The sequence below is a fragment of the Eschrichtius robustus genome, chromosome 15, assembly GCF_028021215.1.
Source record: "Eschrichtius robustus isolate mEscRob2 chromosome 15, mEscRob2.pri, whole genome shotgun sequence".
In the NCBI taxonomy this organism is placed as follows: domain Eukaryota; kingdom Metazoa; phylum Chordata; class Mammalia; order Artiodactyla; family Eschrichtiidae; genus Eschrichtius; species Eschrichtius robustus.
Genome location: NC_090838.1, coordinates 40,020,071 through 40,039,361, shown reverse-complemented (window position 1 = coordinate 40,039,361; position 19,291 = coordinate 40,020,071). Strand labels below are relative to the sequence as shown.

General features: G+C 35.0%; 1 protein-coding gene across 1 annotated transcript in view; it reads left to right on the top strand.

Moving 5' to 3' along the window:
- The window catches only part of FBXO11 (F-box protein 11), a 101,557-nt gene that overhangs the window by 80,228 nt on the left and 2,038 nt on the right, over positions 1-19,291 (top strand). Inside the window, exons 8-21 of the mRNA XM_068565018.1 lie at positions 895-1,001; positions 1,088-1,199; positions 1,282-1,388; positions 1,468-1,605; positions 9,608-9,825; positions 11,635-11,720; positions 12,574-12,668; positions 13,609-13,731; positions 13,814-13,899; positions 14,545-14,621; positions 14,716-14,859; positions 17,651-17,761; positions 18,497-18,604; positions 18,935-19,043. Of these exons, the coding sequence (XP_068421119.1) occupies positions 895-1,001; positions 1,088-1,199; positions 1,282-1,388; positions 1,468-1,605; positions 9,608-9,825; positions 11,635-11,720; positions 12,574-12,668; positions 13,609-13,731; positions 13,814-13,899; positions 14,545-14,621; positions 14,716-14,859; positions 17,651-17,761; positions 18,497-18,604; positions 18,935-19,043 (1,621 nt within the window). The remainder of the gene's footprint in view (positions 1-894; positions 1,002-1,087; positions 1,200-1,281; positions 1,389-1,467; positions 1,606-9,607; positions 9,826-11,634; positions 11,721-12,573; positions 12,669-13,608; positions 13,732-13,813; positions 13,900-14,544; positions 14,622-14,715; positions 14,860-17,650; positions 17,762-18,496; positions 18,605-18,934; positions 19,044-19,291) is intronic.

Genomic DNA, 19,291 nt, shown 5'->3' with positions numbered 1-19,291 from the left:
CAGTACTTTGTCCAGCTGCTTTAGTTGTTCATTAAGGAGAGAAAAATATTGGTTAATTTTATCTTTTATTTGAAAATACAGAGGATAATGTTTTTATTGCTGTATTTTTAATGAAACAAATGTACTTTTAAAATACTTTCTGTACTGTTTCAAAGCTGTTTTTACGGTCAGGTTTCTAAGAAGAAATGTAGTATTTGTTGAGCACTGATCAGTTATTTGAAGATTTATGGTATATCTGATTTTTTTAAGGATACTGTAGTACGAGACCATTTTAAGATAGCTAGTTAATTGTTACTAGTTAATGAAATTTGCGTTTACTGCTCTTTCTTCTTCCCTCCCCCATTTCCACCTCAAAGAAAAGTAGGAGAGAGTATAGAAAATTTTGCCTACTGATTTCCATTACTTTCCAAATCAAGGCCAGTATTGGAAATAAGTTTAAATAAAGAAGTTTCTCTCTTTCTCTCCCTGCTCATCATCCCTTTCTTTCTTCTCCCTGAGCCTTGTTTTCTGGTGCTGCTGGTTGTGATTTGGTTTCCACAAGAAACCCACTTTTTAATATGCCATTTCATTTGATACTAAATACTATTTGTAGTTGAATCTTATTAGAAGTATTACTATACATGGATTTGTGTATAATGGTACTCAGATAATGTCCATGTTAAGTATGACTGCTTGTATGAAGGCCAATGAAACATAGTTATCTATCTACTCAATACTAATGTTCTTTAAAAGTTCCCTCTCCAAAAAAAGTACCCAATTTAAAAGCCGTAAAAAGGGCAGTACTGAATTATTAGTTTTATGGCAGAGTATTTTTACTGATTAAAAAAGTAATTTTTAAATGTCCATTTTATCTGTCTGATAAAGGTAATATGCTTTAAAATATTTTCTTCGTAGCACCTGGAAAAGTAGCAGACAAAGTTATAATTGAAAACACTAGAGATTCAACCTTCGTTTTTATGGAAGGTTCCGAGGATGCTTATGTTGGATATATGACAATAAGGGTAAGGCATTTTTTAATTTTTAAGTATGTATGTGGAAATCATTAAGGCAGTGGTTGTTTATTTCAAACAAAATTTCTACTTTTCAGTTTAATCCTGATGACAAATCTGCTCAACACCACAATGCACACCACTGCTTAGAGATTACAGTAAATTGTAGCCCTATTATTGATCACTGTATCATCCGAAGTACATGTACAGGTTAGTGTTCCCGTTACGTTTTATTATAAAATGAGTCACTGTGTTGCCCAGTAGGTTTTTAAATAAATTATTTTTCTTACAGTTGGCTCTGCAGTATGTGTTAGTGGTCAAGGAGCATGTCCCACTATCAAGCACTGTAACATCAGTGACTGTGAAAATGTTGGACTTTATATAACAGATCATGCACAGGTATTTTTTAATTTTGTGGGTTTTTTTCTTTTTTCTTTTTTTAGCTCTACTAATGTTTATTTCTGGTTAATTGTTGTAGGGAATATATGAAGATAATGAAATTTCCAATAATGCTTTAGCTGGGATTTGGGTTAAAAATCATGGAAACCCAATTATTAGACGGAATCATATTCATCATGGACGTGACGTTGGTGTGTTCACATTTGATCATGGCATGGTAAGAACATTTATTCTTAATAGAAAAACTGATGTCATATCAGTTAAAATTTCAAATAGGTGTCAGCATTTTATCATCATCAGAATGCTGAATTGAAAAGTGTAGGTTTAAAAGAAGATTTCAGCATTATATTCTAAAGTCAGTGTGCAGTATCAATTCTATAAATTCTTGAATCTAACCTTATATACATGTACGGAAGATGGAGTCCTTAGGGAATTGGTGTGATCTTTGAGGGGAGTAAGGTCTAAACCAGTAGTTCTCAAATGTAACTGTGCATAAAAATCACCCAGATACAATAAATCAGAATTTTTAAGGACGGGGCCCAGGATATGTATTTTTTAATAAGCACCATAAGTGAGTTTAACGCAGGTTGTTTGTAGACTACCCTTGGAGAAACAATAGTTTCATCATTAGTTTGACTTCCATTTCATTCCTCTTAAAAATTTTTTTAACTGGTAGAACTTTAATAAGAAATACAGTGATGATAATATATCAGTTCTAAAATTCTTATGCAGCAGTTAATTAGGCATCTTTATATGGATGATATTATGTTTTAGTTACTACTATGTCATTTTACACAATTTTATAGAGACATGACTTTTTGAGCTCTCTTAGGCCAAAAGTAATGTTCTTGGGTGCCTATTCAGGTATTCTTTTCATTTAATGTCTGATTTTTATTTTTTTGCCGCTCTGCACAGCTTGTGGGATCTCAGTTACCCCACTAAGGACTGAACCCGGGCCCTCGCCAGTGAGAGCACAGTGTCCTAACCACTGGACCACCAGGGAATTCCCTAATGTCTAATTTTTGTTGAAGTAATTTTCAAGTCCTAGTACAGCATTGGCAACGTTTTTTGTTAAGAAGTCAGAGCTAGGAGAGGAGGTTTGATGTGGTGACAAACAAGGGTATGGTGAAGTTTTATTGCTATTATATGATATTAATCACGCAACTTTGGAACGTTGAATTGACATATACAAATTGTCAGTTAGCGAAGGAAGTTTTTTATTTTCATTTTTTGCGTCTGAAACCCTAATGTAGAACTCTTTTTTTAAAAACTGAACTAGACCATGAAGAGTACCCTTTTATCAAGTTCTGATTAGATGTAAATAGTTTCAGACCGTCCAGCTTATTATATTCCTGGGGTAACCGTAACCTGAGAAAAACAGTTCACTTAAAACTCAGGCTGTAGTTTGGGCCTGTAGATAAGAAAGCACAGTGGAGATGACCACTTGCCCTTCTCCAGCTGGAATTTAAAAATTGACATTTTTTTGCAAATTGTAGCTCTTTTTTCCAAGGAGTGGGGAAGAGGGGAGTTTGGGAATTGGGGAGTCTGGGCAAAGGTATGGAGGTTATCAAAACATAAGAGTCTTGAGAATCTGCCTCCCCGCCCCTTTGAGGGCCGCCCGCATTGGCAATAATTCTTTAAAAAAAATTTTTTTTATTTTTAATTAATTTACTTTTTGGCCACATTGTGTGGCATGCAGGATCTTAGTTCCCCAGCCAGGGATTGAACCTGTGCCCCCTGCGTTGGGAGCACAGAGTCTTAACCACTGGACCACCACCACCAGAGAAGTTCTGACAATAATTCTTAAGTGGAATTCTAAATGGAGCTTGCATTTTTGTAATGGAACTATACTATGCTAATATTTCTTTGCCTGTGTTGCCTTTAGACTTTACCCCAGAGTTACCTACAATTCAAGTATCATATTTATGCATGCCTCTGGTCTCATTCACAAATGATTTGAGGTACCAAAATAACTTTAACCTGAGTAAATTTCCGCATTTTTAAAAGACCTAATGCTGATGGTCAGTTACTAAAATTCATTATAATAATTTACTCTTCACACCCCCCCCAATACAGTTTACTTTTTATAGATTTAGGTTTATAAATTTTATAACTTTTTTAAAAAGCAAATCTTAGCCAGTCCTGTAGATATATATATATATTAAGGATTGATGAAGAGATTTGTAAGGTATCATAGATTTATAAAGGAAGGATGGAAATAAAGCATATCTTGGGCGTCTCTCATCTGTTTTAGTATTGTGATACAATCCTTTAAAATCCTTTGGTAGAATGTTCTTTCATTCCAAGTATTCTTTGTGTCGGCTGCCCATGATTGGTAGGATGACATCACTAAGGTTAACCTTTTAAAGTTTGACTTTGTTTTTTATAGAATTTCAGAGAACATCAGAATTAAACATTTAAACTAGTTTCTGTACTGTTCTCTATCTTTATATATATTCATATTTATTGTTTGTTCTCTGAAATTGTCTTTCCTTTTCCTTGTCTATGACCTACTTAGAATTTAAACTCCTGTATTGGCAAGAATGAATCATGAAACAATTTTTACTTTTTTTATTTTAAAGAAATTAATGTTTTTGTTAAAATATTACATGCCCAGTGTAAAAGACATCCCTAGAATTTTAAAGGGTATGACTAGAGTTTGTCATTGTTAACTGCATGTTTAAACTTTGAATACAGTGTGAACTCCCCCTTTGAAAAATGATGAAAATACTTTATATTTCAACCCATTTCTACTCCATCATTTTATTCTTATTTTTCTTTTGTAAAGCTTTATAACAGTTACATTCCTACAGTTATTGGTCTGTATTTATATTTATTTACCTTCAGTCCTTTTATCACAGTTTTTCCATTCCTGAATTTTTAAATTTTGGTTCATTCTTGGTATGGCTATTTTGTCATCTAGCCGTTTTGATTTTATTTTTAAAAGAAAGGCTTATGGGTATTGTAGCTTGAATTCTTGCCACTTGAGAATGCCTACCGCTTACCTTTTAACTTGGCTGAGTATACAGTTTTTTATTATACTTTCTTTCCCTCAGAATTGTGTAGTCATTTTTATATTTCTAGAATTGAGTGTGACTGAGAAGTCTGAGATCATTCTGGGTTTTTTTTTTTTCTTTCTGGTGGGATTTGCTTTTCTACTTCAGTATCCATATGTTGTTGTTAATGTTGTGTTGTTTTAATTTTTACTGTTTTTCTGTCCATATGTTCCTTTCTTTAGAAACTTGGCTATTTTCTCTATTACTTACATTGCTCTGTATTGTTTTGTTCTTTTCCTTTAAATTTTGTGTGATTTCCTCAAATCTTACTATGTCTACATAGTTTTGTCTCTTTTCTGTTTTGTTTCCAATGTGGTTTTCATCTCTGATTTCTTTAATGTATTTTTGTTTTATGGAATCCTTCTAGCATATATAAAATTAGAGACAATAGTATAATGAATTCCCATGTATCCATCCTCCACGTTCAAAAACTTTCAGCTCATGGTCAATTTTGTTTCATCTGTACCTCCTCATACATTGCTTATTTTCTTCTTTACTCTGAATTATTTTGAAGCAAATCCCAGGCATCATCATCTCATCTGTAAATATTTCAGCATATATGTCTTTCTTTAAAAGATGGGATTCCTTCTTTTTCTTTTACATAACAATGCCAGTCTCACTGCTAAAAGTAATTTTTCTATCAGTGTTTACAGTTCCCCAATTCTTTGTTTTTTGTTGTTTAATGTTCAATCTATTGCAGAGTGTTATTTTCATAAAGTAAAATTAAAATATCATAACAGTGCCAAATTGCTATAAAATTTTTGAGACATTTATTCTAAGTTTATGAGCTTAACTCAGATTGACAGTTGACAGACTGTAGAAATATGGTTTTCCTCTCCTTTCATTTCACTTTACTTCGGATAGTCCCCCTTCGATAGGAAATACAAGTTTTAGATGATAGAAATTGCACATTAGTGTATTTCTTCTTCAGATTTACTTCTTGTGCCTAAATTATTTTTATGAAAATATTACTATGGGAGTATTTCCTTCCTCTCCTGTGTTCTGTTCGGGACACTAGCTCTCACTACTTTAGTAAAAGATCATTGGCTAGGCTTGCTTATTAGAACAGTTACTTGTGGGCTTCCCTGGTGGTGCAGTGGTTAAGAATCTGCCTGCCAGGGAGGGAGGGAGACGCAAGAGGGAAGAGATATGGGGACATATGTATATGTATAACTGATTCACTTTGTTATAAAGCAGAAACTAACACACCATTGTAAAGCAATTATACTCCAATAAAGATGTTAAAAAAAAAAAAAAGAATCTGCCCGCCAATGCAAGGGACACGGGTTCGAGCCCTGGTCCAGGAAGATCCCACATGCTGCGGAGCAACTAAGCCCATGTGCCACAACTACTGAGCCTGCGCTCTAGAGCCCACAAGCCACAACTACTGAAGCGCATGCGCCTAGAGCCTGCGCACCGCAATGAAGAGTAGCCCCCACTCTCCACAACTAGAGAAAAGCCCATGTGTAGCAACGAAGATCCAACGCAGCCAAAAATAAATAAATAAAATAAATTTATTTAAAAAAGAAAAAAGTACAGTTACTTGGGGAAACATACCTTGCTAAAGGTGTATGGTAACATTTGCTCTCAGCACCTTATTCTTCCTTATCCAGATATCACAGTATTTGGCAAGTGTTTGATTGATTATAGTTTGGGGTTGTAGACATTTATTTCAATGAAGGTAGCATATTTTTTCCTCTTTACTTTTCATTCATTTTTTTGTTTTATTTGGAGAGTTTTAAGAGAAACTCTTAAATGCCTTTCACCCTATCGTAGTTAAGAAAGATTATTTCACTTCAAAAAATTTTAATGAAAAAATACTTAATCTCACCTTTTATTTTTATATCAGTGTTAAGTTTGTAACTTGAGAGAATGATAATTTTCAAGGACTTATTGTAATGTATATGGCAGAGATTTAGAAATGCTTGTGCTGAAAAGTTAACAACCTCTTGTTTTAAAATATAGAAGAAGCTCTTAGCAATCTGGTATCTTCTGATAGGGAAATAAATCATTTTATAATATGGGGTAGTCCGGTAAAATGTCTGTGCCTTTGGAGTTTTATATTTATGTTGGAGCTTTTGTGGTTTGCATCTTAAAAGACAAAGTAAAGTTCAGTTTTCTACTTACAGTCCTGTATTATTAGACCATTTTGCACTAAAGGCATTTCTTAACAAAACAGATGCATTTCATTAAATGTGCTTTAAAGCAAAATTACATTAACTGAATCCTTTAATCCATAATAGATAGGTTTTATTCTGATATTATAAAACTATAAGTCAATCAATTGTTCTCTTTCTGAATGTAATAAAAGCACCATTGTAGCAATGTAAGAGGCTTCTGGTTTTAAGAGCATGAAGGAAAAATTTTTTTCTTTTCAAAAAAATTTTGCTACTTTCTTTTCTTGAAAGTTACCTTAAAACAAAAACTACAGATTAGAACTCCCATCTCTGATGGAATTAGGGGACATTTTTAACCTCTAATCTAAATTACAGTATGGTAAAATGACCATGTGCCTATGACGATAGCAACCAGTTCAGATTAGAGCAGGTTTTATAATGGGGGCCTCTGGACAAGGGAAAATGAAGAGAGGGGGGCTGCTGTTTGCCTTAGTAAACTAGTGGATCTATTTGACTCTCCTAGGTGTGCAAAATTGAAACCTAAAGAAAACAGAGAGGGCATTCCCTGGTGGTCCAGTGGTAAGGACTCTGCGCTTTCACTGCTGAGGGCGAGGGTTCAGTCCCTGGTCAGGGAACTAAGATCCTGCAAGCCGTGCAGTGTGGCCAAAAAAGAAAAAAAAGAAAGAAAACAGAGAAAGAGCATCCATGCATTTGAAAATTTTTTAGTAGGTATACTGTAGCAAAGTATATTTGCAGTACTATATGTTGAACTAGTATAACCAGGACATGACAGTGCCTGTTACTGCAATCTTCATGGAAGCCCAGTAAATAGCATACCTTTTCCTGCCACATTCTGAACAAATTAAGAAATCAAAGGGACTTCCCTGGTGGCGCAGTGGTTAAGAATTGGCCTGCCAATGCAGGGGACACGGGTTCGAGCCCTGGGCCAGGAAGACCCCACATGCCGCAGAGCAACTAAGCCCGTGTGCCACAACTACTGAGCCTGTGCTCTAGAGCCCACGAGCCACAACTACTGAGCCTGTGTGCCACAACTGCTGAAGCCCGCGAGCCTAGAGCCCGTGCTCCGCAACAAGAGAAGCCACGACAGTGAGAAGCCCGCGCACCGCAATGAAGAGTAGCCCCTGTTCACTGCAACTAGAGAAAGCCTGCGCGTAGCAGTGAAGACCGAACACAGCCAAAAATAAATAAATAAAATAAATAAATTAAAAAAAAAAAATCCCAACTGGATTTCTTAAAAAAAAAAAAAAAATCAAAGCCATGAAGTACCATGAGGAGGCTGAAATATCAACTTCATTACTCTTAGAGGTTAAATCGGAAGATACAACATAGAATGAGAACCAAATAAGTCTGTTTAACTGAATCCCAAAATGAAATAGGCTTATTTCACAGGCAGTGTTCATGGGGTAGTAACAGAAGGCATGCTCCCTAAGGGTAGCTCATTTCCATGAGGAAAAGGGTGAAGCTGAATTGAGCATACTCAGTTTATTCTCTCTCAAGTTTACCATTCAGACATGTCATGCAACTCCTGGCAGAGAGAGACAAGTTGCACTCCCTTCTCAATGATGAAAATACCAGAAATGTTGAATTGTTCCAGTCTGACATTAAGCTCTTTCAGTCTAGCCTCTTTTAGAATTTGTTTTTCTTTCTTTGATGCTCAGTTTTGCCATAGTAGTCTATATACATACACCTGGTGTCCATCCATTTTTATTTGGTATAAAATCAAAGAAGAAAAAACTTTTTTATATTTTAAGAAGCCATTTTTGATGCAATCCCCCAATTTTTTTTAAAAGAATAAGATTATAACCTATATGTTAACAGGTAAGTTATAAGTGATTTGTACTTTATTTGTGGAAAATGAAACCTGAAAACTACTTCTAAATGTTATTCTCAGAGAACCATTTTCTTAAAGAGTTAAATATGTAGTGTATTAGAATACTCAGAATTACATCCTGTTTTAACCTCTACTGAATTTGGCAAAAAGTCCTACTTGAGTGCTTACCATGTGTAAAGTTTTATATAGATGCTCCAGAAGTTAGTGTAGTCCTTTCTCTTCAGGAGCTTATGATCAGGTAAAAATGGATATGGCAAATACAGTACAAGGCAGTACCTGGAAGTAGCATAAGAAAATACTTAGTGCTAAAGGGAATTTAAAGAGAGGAGAACGTGTTCAGTTTTTGAAGGGAGATAGACAAGGAGGATGAAATGGCTTTTAGAAGTGCCATCTTATAACTATCTCATTTTTTCCTCTAACATTCAGTCTGATTGAGTCTTAGAATTTAGGATATCAGTATTACAGTAACGTTTATCCTCACTAGAAAATAAGTAAATTTATCTGTTATAGAAAATTTAAGAAATTTAGAGAAATATAAAGGATACAGTAAGTATCCATAATACCACTACTCATTTAATCACGCTCATATTCTTGTTTCATCCTTCAAGTTGTTTTTCTTCAGATACAATTGAGATCATACTGAATGTAGTCTATCTTGAAGTATATACTGTTCTTTTCATTTAACATGATAGTATGTGTAACATGAACATAAGCCTTCACAACATTTTATTGAGCTCGTTCCCTGTTATTGGGCTAAGAGGAACATTATTTTGTGTGTCTTTTTCTGTAGTCTCTGATTATGTCCTTGGGTCACCTTTTTAGAAGTTGATTTCTTGGGACATTTTTAAGGCTATGAGAGTTTATTTTCTTTAGTACTTAAATAAACTTTTTGTTGAAGGATATATATTCTTACTGGTAATGGTATTTATTTCCATTTATCGAATAAATCTTTCCCTATTTTTCTTTCCTGGGTTTGAATATACTCACATTAATTAGAGAATTTATAGTTCTCTGTTTTACTAAAACATTAAAATATGCATCATTTGAAATTTAGTATATATCTGTCTATGTTTCATTCTTAACTCTTGAACATTTCTGATACTAAATTTTGAGGTATACATTAAAAAGGCTTTTTAATGTCATTTCTTTTTGGAAAGTAGCTTTACCTACAGGTTTAATTTCTGTATTTTCCAGGGTTACTTTGAAAGTTGCAACATACACAGAAACAGGATAGCAGGCTTTGAAGTAAAAGCTTATGCTAACCCCACAGTGGTTCGATGTGAAATTCATCATGGGCAGACTGGAGGAATATATGTTCATGAAAAAGGAAGAGGACAGTTCATTGAAAATAAAATCTATGCAAACAACTTTGCAGGTGTATGGATTACCTCAAATAGTGACCCAACAATAAGGTATTTATATATAATTATGGATGGAAATTATGTTTTCACTTTATGTTTTGTGCTATAAGAAAAGTTAAGGTACTTAGCTGTAACTCTTAACTGTTTTTCCTAGACACCTGACTACTATAAAATAGATTTTCCTAGTAAAAGTCTGTGCATCTGAATGAGCATAGCTATTGCATTTATTTTGGGGTGTTTTGTTTGTTTTTTATTCTTGATCTAAACCATGTAAGATACTTTTTATGAAAAATTGCAAATGCTGTGATTTTTATTTTAAATTCATCAAACTGCATTATAGATGAGTAAATAGGGCTGTGATCTTCCCTTGAAATCTGAATGACCTTTTTTTTTTTTTTTCCCCTGAGAGTCAGCAGATAGAATAACCCAGGAAATTAATTATCTCAAAGATACTTAGAGAGACCAAGAATAACAAAGAGTCAGAACTTCAAGCTGTCACCTTTCTTTAATAGTTCCTACCACTTCCTCTGGCCACAGTAAGGAAACAAACAGGTCCAGTCTTAAAGGCATTGGCTAAGACTGTAGAACAGAGCTATTATAATTTAATCAAAGACCATGAATTATTTTTGTCAAATTTTTTTCCACTAGCTTTATAAAAGTTGATTATGTGATTGCCATCTTAATTACTATTCAGCAAATGTTTATAGATGAGCTAAGAAAAGTTCTTTTAAATAGATTAGCTTTTTTGTTTGTTTTTTTAATCTTAATAGGTTTTGGGTTTTTTGTTGTTGTTTTTGTTTTGTTTTTTTGACCACGCAGCTTGTGGGATCCTAGTTCCCTGACCAGGGATGGGATCCAGACCCCCTGCAGTGGAAGCGCAGAGTCCTAACCACTGGACCACCAGGGAATTCCCTGGATTAGCTCTTTTGAGGTGATTTTTTTTTTTTTTTTTTTTTTTTTTTGCCAACATTGGGGGAAGATGTGGAATCTTTTTTTTTTTTTTTTTAAGTTGAATCTTTTTATTTATTTATTTATTTATTTTATGGCTGTGTTGGGTCTTCGTTTCTGTGCGAGGGCTTTCTCTAGTTGCGGCAAGTGGGAGCCACTCTTCATCGCGGTGCGCAGGCCTCTCACCATCGTGGCCTCTCCTGTTGCGGAGCACAGGCACCAGACGCGCAGGCTCAGCAACTGTGGCTCACGGGCCTAGTTGCTCCGCGGCATGTGGGATCTTCCCAGACCAGGGCTCGAACCCGTGTCCCCTGCATCGGCAGGCAGATTCTCAACCACTGCGCCACCAGGGAAGCCCCTTTTTTTTTTTTTTTTTTTTAATTAATTTTTATTTTTGGCTATGTTGGGTCTTCGTTTCTGTGCGAGGGCTTTCTCTAGTTGTGGCGAGCGGGGGCCACTCTTCGTCGCGGTGCGCGGGCCTCTCACTACTGCGGCCTCTCTTGTTGCGGAGCACAGGCTCCAGACGCGCAGGCTCAGTAGTTGTGGCTCACGGGCCTAGTTGCTCCGCGGCATGTGGGATCTTCCCAGACCAGGGCTCGAACCCATGTCCCCTGCACTGGCAGGCAGATTCTCAACCACTGCGCCACCAGGGAAGCCCGAGGTGAATTTTTAAGAATGCTATTTCGTCTCAAATACTAGGTGGCTTTTCCAAAGCTTTAAGTCTTAGAAAGAACTGGAAGGGAAATCACCTAGTCCCTCATTTCATAGATTAGGAAACTGAGGCCCATAGAAGTTAAATAATTTTCTAAGGTCACATAAACATGAGTGGCCTTATGATTATTGTATAAAACAAGCAAGCTTTTCTGAATAGATGCTTTTTTGTGTTTTGGGTTTTTTTCCACATAATTATAGGGGCAATTCTATATTTAATGGAAATCAAGGTGGAGTTTACATCTTTGGTGATGGACGAGGCCTTATTGAAGGAAATGACATTTATGGTAAGCATGTGGTTTTGTTCTATAAAATTTTAGAGCTTGGCCTGTGTTTCTGACATTAGCAAAAGGACCACTTGGAAACGTTCTGAGTAGGAGAACTGATCCAGTTTCTTTAAATTCTCAATAAAGATTATTCTGTGACATTTATTCACTTAACAAACATTTACTGAGTACCTTCTAAGTACTAAGCAGTATTCTACATACCAGGGATAAAAATAAAACTTAAGACCCTAGTCTCACAGAGTATCTACAATTCCCTTAGATTCACTCCTTTGTTTAACAGTTAATAAATTATTTCTGTGGTAGTTTAATACACTTCGGTACTAATTAGAAAGGGAAAACCCTTATTCCTCATTAAAACTTCTGAGGTATTAATTCAGCAAACAATTATTAGGTATCTATGTGCTAGACACTGATCTGTTCCTGGGCTTCCTCTTTTGCTAACACTTACTGGATAATACTTACATAAAGCTTACTCAGTGCCAGGCACTTTTTTGAGCACCTTACCTGAATTAAGTCATGTAATATTTACATCAGCCCTGTGAAGTAGACACTATTAAATATCCCCACTTACTGATCAGGAAACAAAGGCACCAAGAGGTTAAGCAACTTATTCAAAGTTACACAGGATTCAAAACTTAACAGCCTGGCTCTAGAGTCTTTGATCTTAACCACTATATCTATACTGCCTACAGTCCTTCTGCATCTTCTTACACTCCTAGTTCCCTTAGTTTTGTCTTGGAATGCTCATGGATCATAAGTATCTTTCTGAATATGACATATTTCACAGAATTGTGCTCTTACTATATTCCATTAGGCTCCATATGTTGATCTTGTAACTTTTATTTTTAAATAGGCAATGCATTAGCAGGAATTCAGATTAGGACAAACAGTTGTCCAATTGTTCGACATAACAAAATTCATGATGGCCAGCATGGTGGAATTTATGTGGTAAGTTAATGAATACAGTTCTAGAATCTCATTCGTCAAAATCAGGGTAGAAAAGGGGGTGAGGGCAGAATTATGTCTACCTTTAGGTAGGCCATATTCAACTTTTTCTCTCTGCCAGTGTGTGAATGACTTAAAAGCTTCTAATTATAATTGGCAATATGGGCTGAACTCATAACAACAACTGGTTGGCAGTCTGAGTTATATTTGTTACACTGGGATTTTGCCAATGTGACTACTGTAAGAGTCTCTGAAATTTTCCAGAAGTATTAAGTAAAATCATAATATCACTGAGTATTAATAATACTAGACTTGAATATTTTTATCTTCTGAAAAAGCTAAACATTTGAATTTATATTGAAACATAATTTAAGCATCTTGCAAAGTTTAAAAACCTATGTATTAGTCCTATGTCTTCTGTCATCATGGTATCTGAAACTGTTACTCAAGTAAGAAAACGTAAGGGAATTTCAGAAAGGTCCTTGTTATAATGCCAGGTGTGACTCTTAATTTTTATTCACAGTTCTAGAAATATTCATGTCTTAAATCTTCTAAAAATAAAAATTTTAGTAACTTGAACCTTGTCTTGAAGTGATTTCACCAGTGATAAGTTGAAATAACTATTAACTTCCTAGTGAGGGATCTTCAGTTTGTTATATATCTTAGAATAAAATAAGTTTTTTTGTTAAACAAAATTGAATGCTACTACTCTTACTATAAGATTTAAAAGTATAAAACCACATAAAGAACAGTATAAAAACTCTGAGAGCTTAAACTTAGGTAGAGGCTATGTGAAAGAATGTTATCCATTTATCTCCTTATTCAGATTAAAAAACAAAAATTGAGATTTTTTTGGTCACAACCGTCTTAAAAGAGGGAATACACTATAAACTACTTGGCTTATACAAGATACATATTGTAAATCAATGTAACTTTTATTTAGCATGAGAAAGGACAGGGCGTAATAGAAGAGAATGAAGTCTACAGTAATACTCTGGCTGGGGTCTGGGTGACAACTGGCAGCACTCCAGTACTGAGAAGGAACAGGATACACAGTGGCAAGCAGGTAAGATTATGTTAGACTCTCGGGAAATATATTGTTTTGTAAACACTTTTTTTAATTTGAAAAATTCTTTTTTAAATTTTAGGTTGGTGTTTATTTTTATGACAATGGACATGGAGTACTAGAGGACAATGATATCTATAATCATATGTATTCAGGGGTTCAGATAAGGTAAATGTTTTTCATATTTGGCTTTCTTTGGGGAGGGAGTTGTGAGTATGTGGGGTAGGCATGGCATACCCCATTATAGTAGTCAGGTGTCTAGGAAAAACAGTAAGAGTTAAAGCTAAGCAATTAAGCATGGCTTAAATTGTCAGAATATAACTTTTCTTAGACTGGCTGAGGACAGCAGCCAGTGGCACCTGACATGCTGTACCTGGCTTATTAAATGGGAGCTTCTGTTTTTATGCTATTTCCGCAAAATTAATAGTTCTTACACCCCTCTTTCTTGTATATTAACAGTTTTTGGTTTGGAACTGTCGTACTCCTGATCATATAATTCAGTCCTTTATTTTATATATGAGGGGAGTATATAATAATAAAAGTTACTTAATCTAACCTCCTCAGTTTAGTTTACGTATTAGGAGACTCTATAGTAATAACATAATCTATAGCTAAGTGTGTTCTGTGGGAAGTAGAATTAAGCAAAATTAAACCAGTTTCTTTACTGACAGACTTCTCAGAGCATCTTGAAGGTGATGCTTAATTATTTAGCTAATTCTTAATATGTTTAATGTGGGTTTTCCTACTGTTATCTAACATGGGATGTGGGAGTAGAAGCAATTGAAATGGCATTATTTTCTATTCTATCCATAGGACTGGAAGCAACCCCAAAATTAGACGCAACAAAATCTGGGGAGGACAAAATGGTGGAATTCTAGTTTATAATTCTGGTATGTTTAATCTTTTAATTTTTTTTTTCTTGGTGCTATTAGTCTTTAGAAATATACTTTCTAAATAACAAAACCTAAATTTTTGCATTTATAGGTCTAGGTTGTATAGAAGACAATGAAATATTTGACAATGCAATGGCTGGAGTCTGGATTAAGACAGATAGTAATCCTACACTAAGAAGAAATAAAATCCATGATGGAAGAGATGGTGGCATCTGTATATTTAATGGGGGTCGAGGTATTGTTGTTAATTTTGCATTAGTAAAAAACCCAGTTTTCCATTATTCTTCCATATCTTTAATGATCAATGAAATTGCCATTTAATATGTTATAAATGAGGGAATCACAGTCTTTTTCCTTATCAAGTCTCAAGATGGTTTAGGAGGTTAGTGCCTAGAGTTAAAGGAGACAAATGGTTACAGAATTTTCCTTTTCCTTCAAGCCACCTTGAGTGTGCCACTTGTTAGCGAGGCTTTTTTAAGGTAGCAGAATTTGTTTACACCCTCTCTCTGGACCTTTTATTATTCAGGATAGTGATATGATTATAATAAACTTCAAAGTCAAGTTATGGAACTAGGTGTGGAAAATTAATTGGTCTGTGAATATATATAAATGTCTGTAGTAAATAAGGATTGCTTTGTACCTGTTCACAACTGTCTTCGTTGGAGAATGGAATTAATTAAGCCAAGATGTGCTCAGTTTGGTATCCATAAAGGTCAAATCACTTTACATTGAGGCAAAAGTTCACAGTTCCTGCCCCTTGCAAAGGCATAATTGTTCATAAAGAGAGACTGGGAGAGACTGTCAAAGGCAAATTATCACCATTCCTGAAACATCAGTAACCCAGCATTATACATATCTTGTATAGAAGGTTAGCTAGTCATTACTCTAATATACCAAGATTTAATCAACAAAATTTACTACTACCACCAAACAATGATGATTCCATTAATGACATAGACTCTCAAGGAGCTTATAATCTAGTAATTCAGTAAGTGACATTATCTCTGATAAGATTCTTTGTAAGATATAATGAGGAAACACAGTACAGAATGGTTGGTTTTATTTGTAAGGTGTTGGGAAGGGTTCTGGAGTAAAATCTTGAGCTGTATCTTGAAAAATGAGTATTTACTGGTAAGTTGTGGGGTAGGGGGTTGAAGGCCATTCCAAGTGTAGAAAGTATAGTTATTTCATTCTTTCGTTTGTTCTGTACATACTTACTAATTGAACATCACTGTACCAAACACTGTGATACAGATGCTAAAAATAAAATGGTGAATAAAACAGTACTACATCCAGAAAGTTTATAGTCTAATGGAGTGGCACATTGTAAGCAAAAGTCTAAAGGAAACAAAGTGGTTTAGTAAGGCAAGGGATACTGAAAGTCAAGGCTGGAAAAGGGGGCAGTGCCCAAATCGTAAGAGGCTTTGTTTATATATACAGTATAATGAAAAGGCTTTGTATATATGCGGTACAGTTTGGACTAGATCTTAGCAATAGTATTTGAGGAGGTTATAGTGGACATATGCAAGATTAGAGGCAGGGTCTTGGAATAGTGTTTTCTAGGGGAAAGGGAATTTAGAGGTCAATACTGTGAACTACTACAGATGGATCAAGTATGTACAGAAATAAAAACATATTTCATGTCTTCAGGGAGCAGAGAAACACTAGTACACAACTAAATATGATTCACTATACATAAGTAGAAGATTTTATAGGAGTAATATTAACTAATACTTATTTAGTACTGTGTACTTTTACATGTGTTAACTAATTTAACCCTCATAATATCCCTATGTGGTAGGTGCTATTATGCCCATTTTACAGATAAGGAAATTGAGACAAAGAGAAGGTAAGTAATTTGCCCCTTCAGAGTTTGGAAGTGGTGAAGTCAGTATTTGAAGGCGAAGTCTCATTCCTCAGCCCACTCTTAATCATTATGTTATCCTGCCAGAAGAGAATTAATAATTAATTTGATGGAGGAAAACTGAAAACCTCCCAGAGGAAGTGTCATTACGAAGAAAGAGTACAGGACATTGCAGAAAGAGGAAATAATATAAACCAAAGGCATTAGGGATAAAAATGTATAGTATATTCAGAGTGTAGGTAATATAGTGAGACAGAGGAGTAGCTTGGGGGAATTTTTTTTTCTCTTTTTTATAAATCTATTTATTTATGCACGCATGCATGCCGGCTGTGTTGGGTCTTCGTTGCTGCGCGCGGGCTTTCTCTGGTTGCGGCGAGCGGGGGCTACTCTTCGTTGTGGTGCATGGGCTTCTTATCGCAGTGGCTTCTCTCGTTGTGGAGTGCGGGCTCTAGGCGTGCGGGCTCAGTAGTTGTGGCTCGCAGGCTCTAGAGCGCAGGCTCAGTAGTTGTGGCGCACGGGCTTTGTTGCTCTATGGCATGTGGGATCTTCCTGGACCAGGGATGGAACCTGTGTCCCCTGCGTTGGCAGGCAGATTCTTAACCACTGCGCCACCAGGGAAGTCCCCGAGTTTTTTGTAAATAGCAAGTTAATTTTAAACTTTATTCTGATAGTAGTTTTTTATACAGATAAGGGATATGATAGAGTGGTGGGAAACACAACAGCAGAAGAGAGGTTGGGGTGAAAGAAATGGATCAAGGAATGCTGATAGCGGCCAGAAAGAATCAGGGCTTGAACTAAAACATGGAGAGTGCAAAGGTTCTAAAAATATTTCGAAGGAATTAATTTTAATTCAGCAGTGTTCAGTAAGAATCAGCTTTGTGCCAGGGCATTAGGGATTCATAAGCTAGAAATGGTCCTTGCAACCATGGAACTTCAGTTTCTTGGTTAGAATGGTTACCTGCCAATTTTAGCAATTTTTGGTTAAATTCTACTGTAAATATCTATGAATTACTAATAAAATTTCTTTTCAGTTGAAAAATTAGTCCTATGAATTTCACAGTCCAGTTAATAAGAAACTAAAAGAAAACCTAAATACCACCAAAAAGGCTAGTAAAATTTGCTATATGCATTAGCCTTAATCTGGGGAAATATTTTATTATAGGTCTCCTTGAAGAAAATGATATTTTCAGGAATGCTCAAGCAGGTGTTCTCATCAGCACTAACAGTCATCCAGTCTTGAGGAAAAACAGAATATTTGATGGATTTGCTGCAGGTTTGTACCTTCCTTTGTTACCTGTAGCTTGTTTTCTGTACATAAAATTGATTCTTGGTATATTATCTCTTTTGCTTAATAACTAAGGTGTGCAAATGTACGCTGCAGAAGTTGGCTGAATGCCTGTTAACAATTGCTTATAAGAGCACCTAATCCAAGTTTTGGATTCTTCCACTCTAAGCCAACTTTATAATATTGCTCTTGTAGTTCAGTAGTAGTTATGAATCATTAATTGCATAGAGTAAATACAGGCTAGTACTACCATTAGAAATAAATTCAGATAAATGCAAGCCCTCTGGCCTCACAAACAGAATGTTTTTTTAAATCTTGGTAAGTGAAATCCATGTATCATGCATATATTTCAACTTTTTGCCAGTGAAGATGATTTCTCTTAATAATTCCAAATAACCATCTAGCTCCTACCTACACATATTTCTGGGCCCTATCTTCTTCTTAGTTTGCAAAGAAATTTTAAAATGTCATTATTAATAAAAGTAAATTACAAACCATCGGTATCATTCCTTTAGCAGGGATAGAGGATTATCAACAGTGGAAAGTGAATTGAATGTTACTATAAACAATTCAAATAAACATTTGCATTTATTTCTTTCGATGTTAACAGTTAATATACTTTTTATGTAAAAGAAGTAGTTCACTATATTTGCTGTATTTCAGGTTTCTTTTAAGAAACTATATATAAAGTGATGCATCTGCTGTTTGTAAATTTTGCTTCAGGTATTGAAATTACAAATCATGCAACTGCAACACTAGAAGGCAATCAGATTTTTAACAACCGGTTTGGAGGCTTATTTTTAGCATCTGGTGTTAATGTGACAATGAAAGGTATGTTGGAGTCTGTGTTCTGCCTACAATGCACTAAATATGCCATGAAAAGATGATAGTCAGAGGCCATTGTTATTCAGTAACTTAATACCTTCTGTCACTGTATAGTAGTTAACCAGCAATTCAAGAGAACTATTTTGAAAGAGTTTTGTTTCAACTTGTCCTAAATAGTTGGAGTATCTTGTACAAGGAAAACTCATTTCTATTAGCCGATTTTTTTTACTTCATTGGTTAGCCTCTTTTGAAGTTCTTAAAAACTCTATTAAAATAATCTTGTAATTTGTTATCTTAAGTCTTTATACTCTAGAATTTCTTTTTTTTTTATTACAGATAACAAAATAATGAACAATCAAGACGCCATAGAAAAGGCTGTTAGTAGAGGCCAATGTTTATATAAAATTTCAAGTTACACCAGCTACCCCATGCATGATTTCTACAGGTATATTTCTAAATTATTTGTGAGTCTTGAAATGGGAGAGAGAAAGATTTACTTTTCTAAACTGACAAGAACTCACATATTTAGCTTTCCCTTAAATGTATGAGCTAAGAAAGTAAATTGGTATTTGCTAATGGAAAAATATAACTGAAAATTTTATTAATTGTCCACATTGAGTTCTGTGATTAATCTACTTTGAGGATCCTGTTTGAGACCGTAAAATATGGGAAAATGTAATACTGCAGTAACTA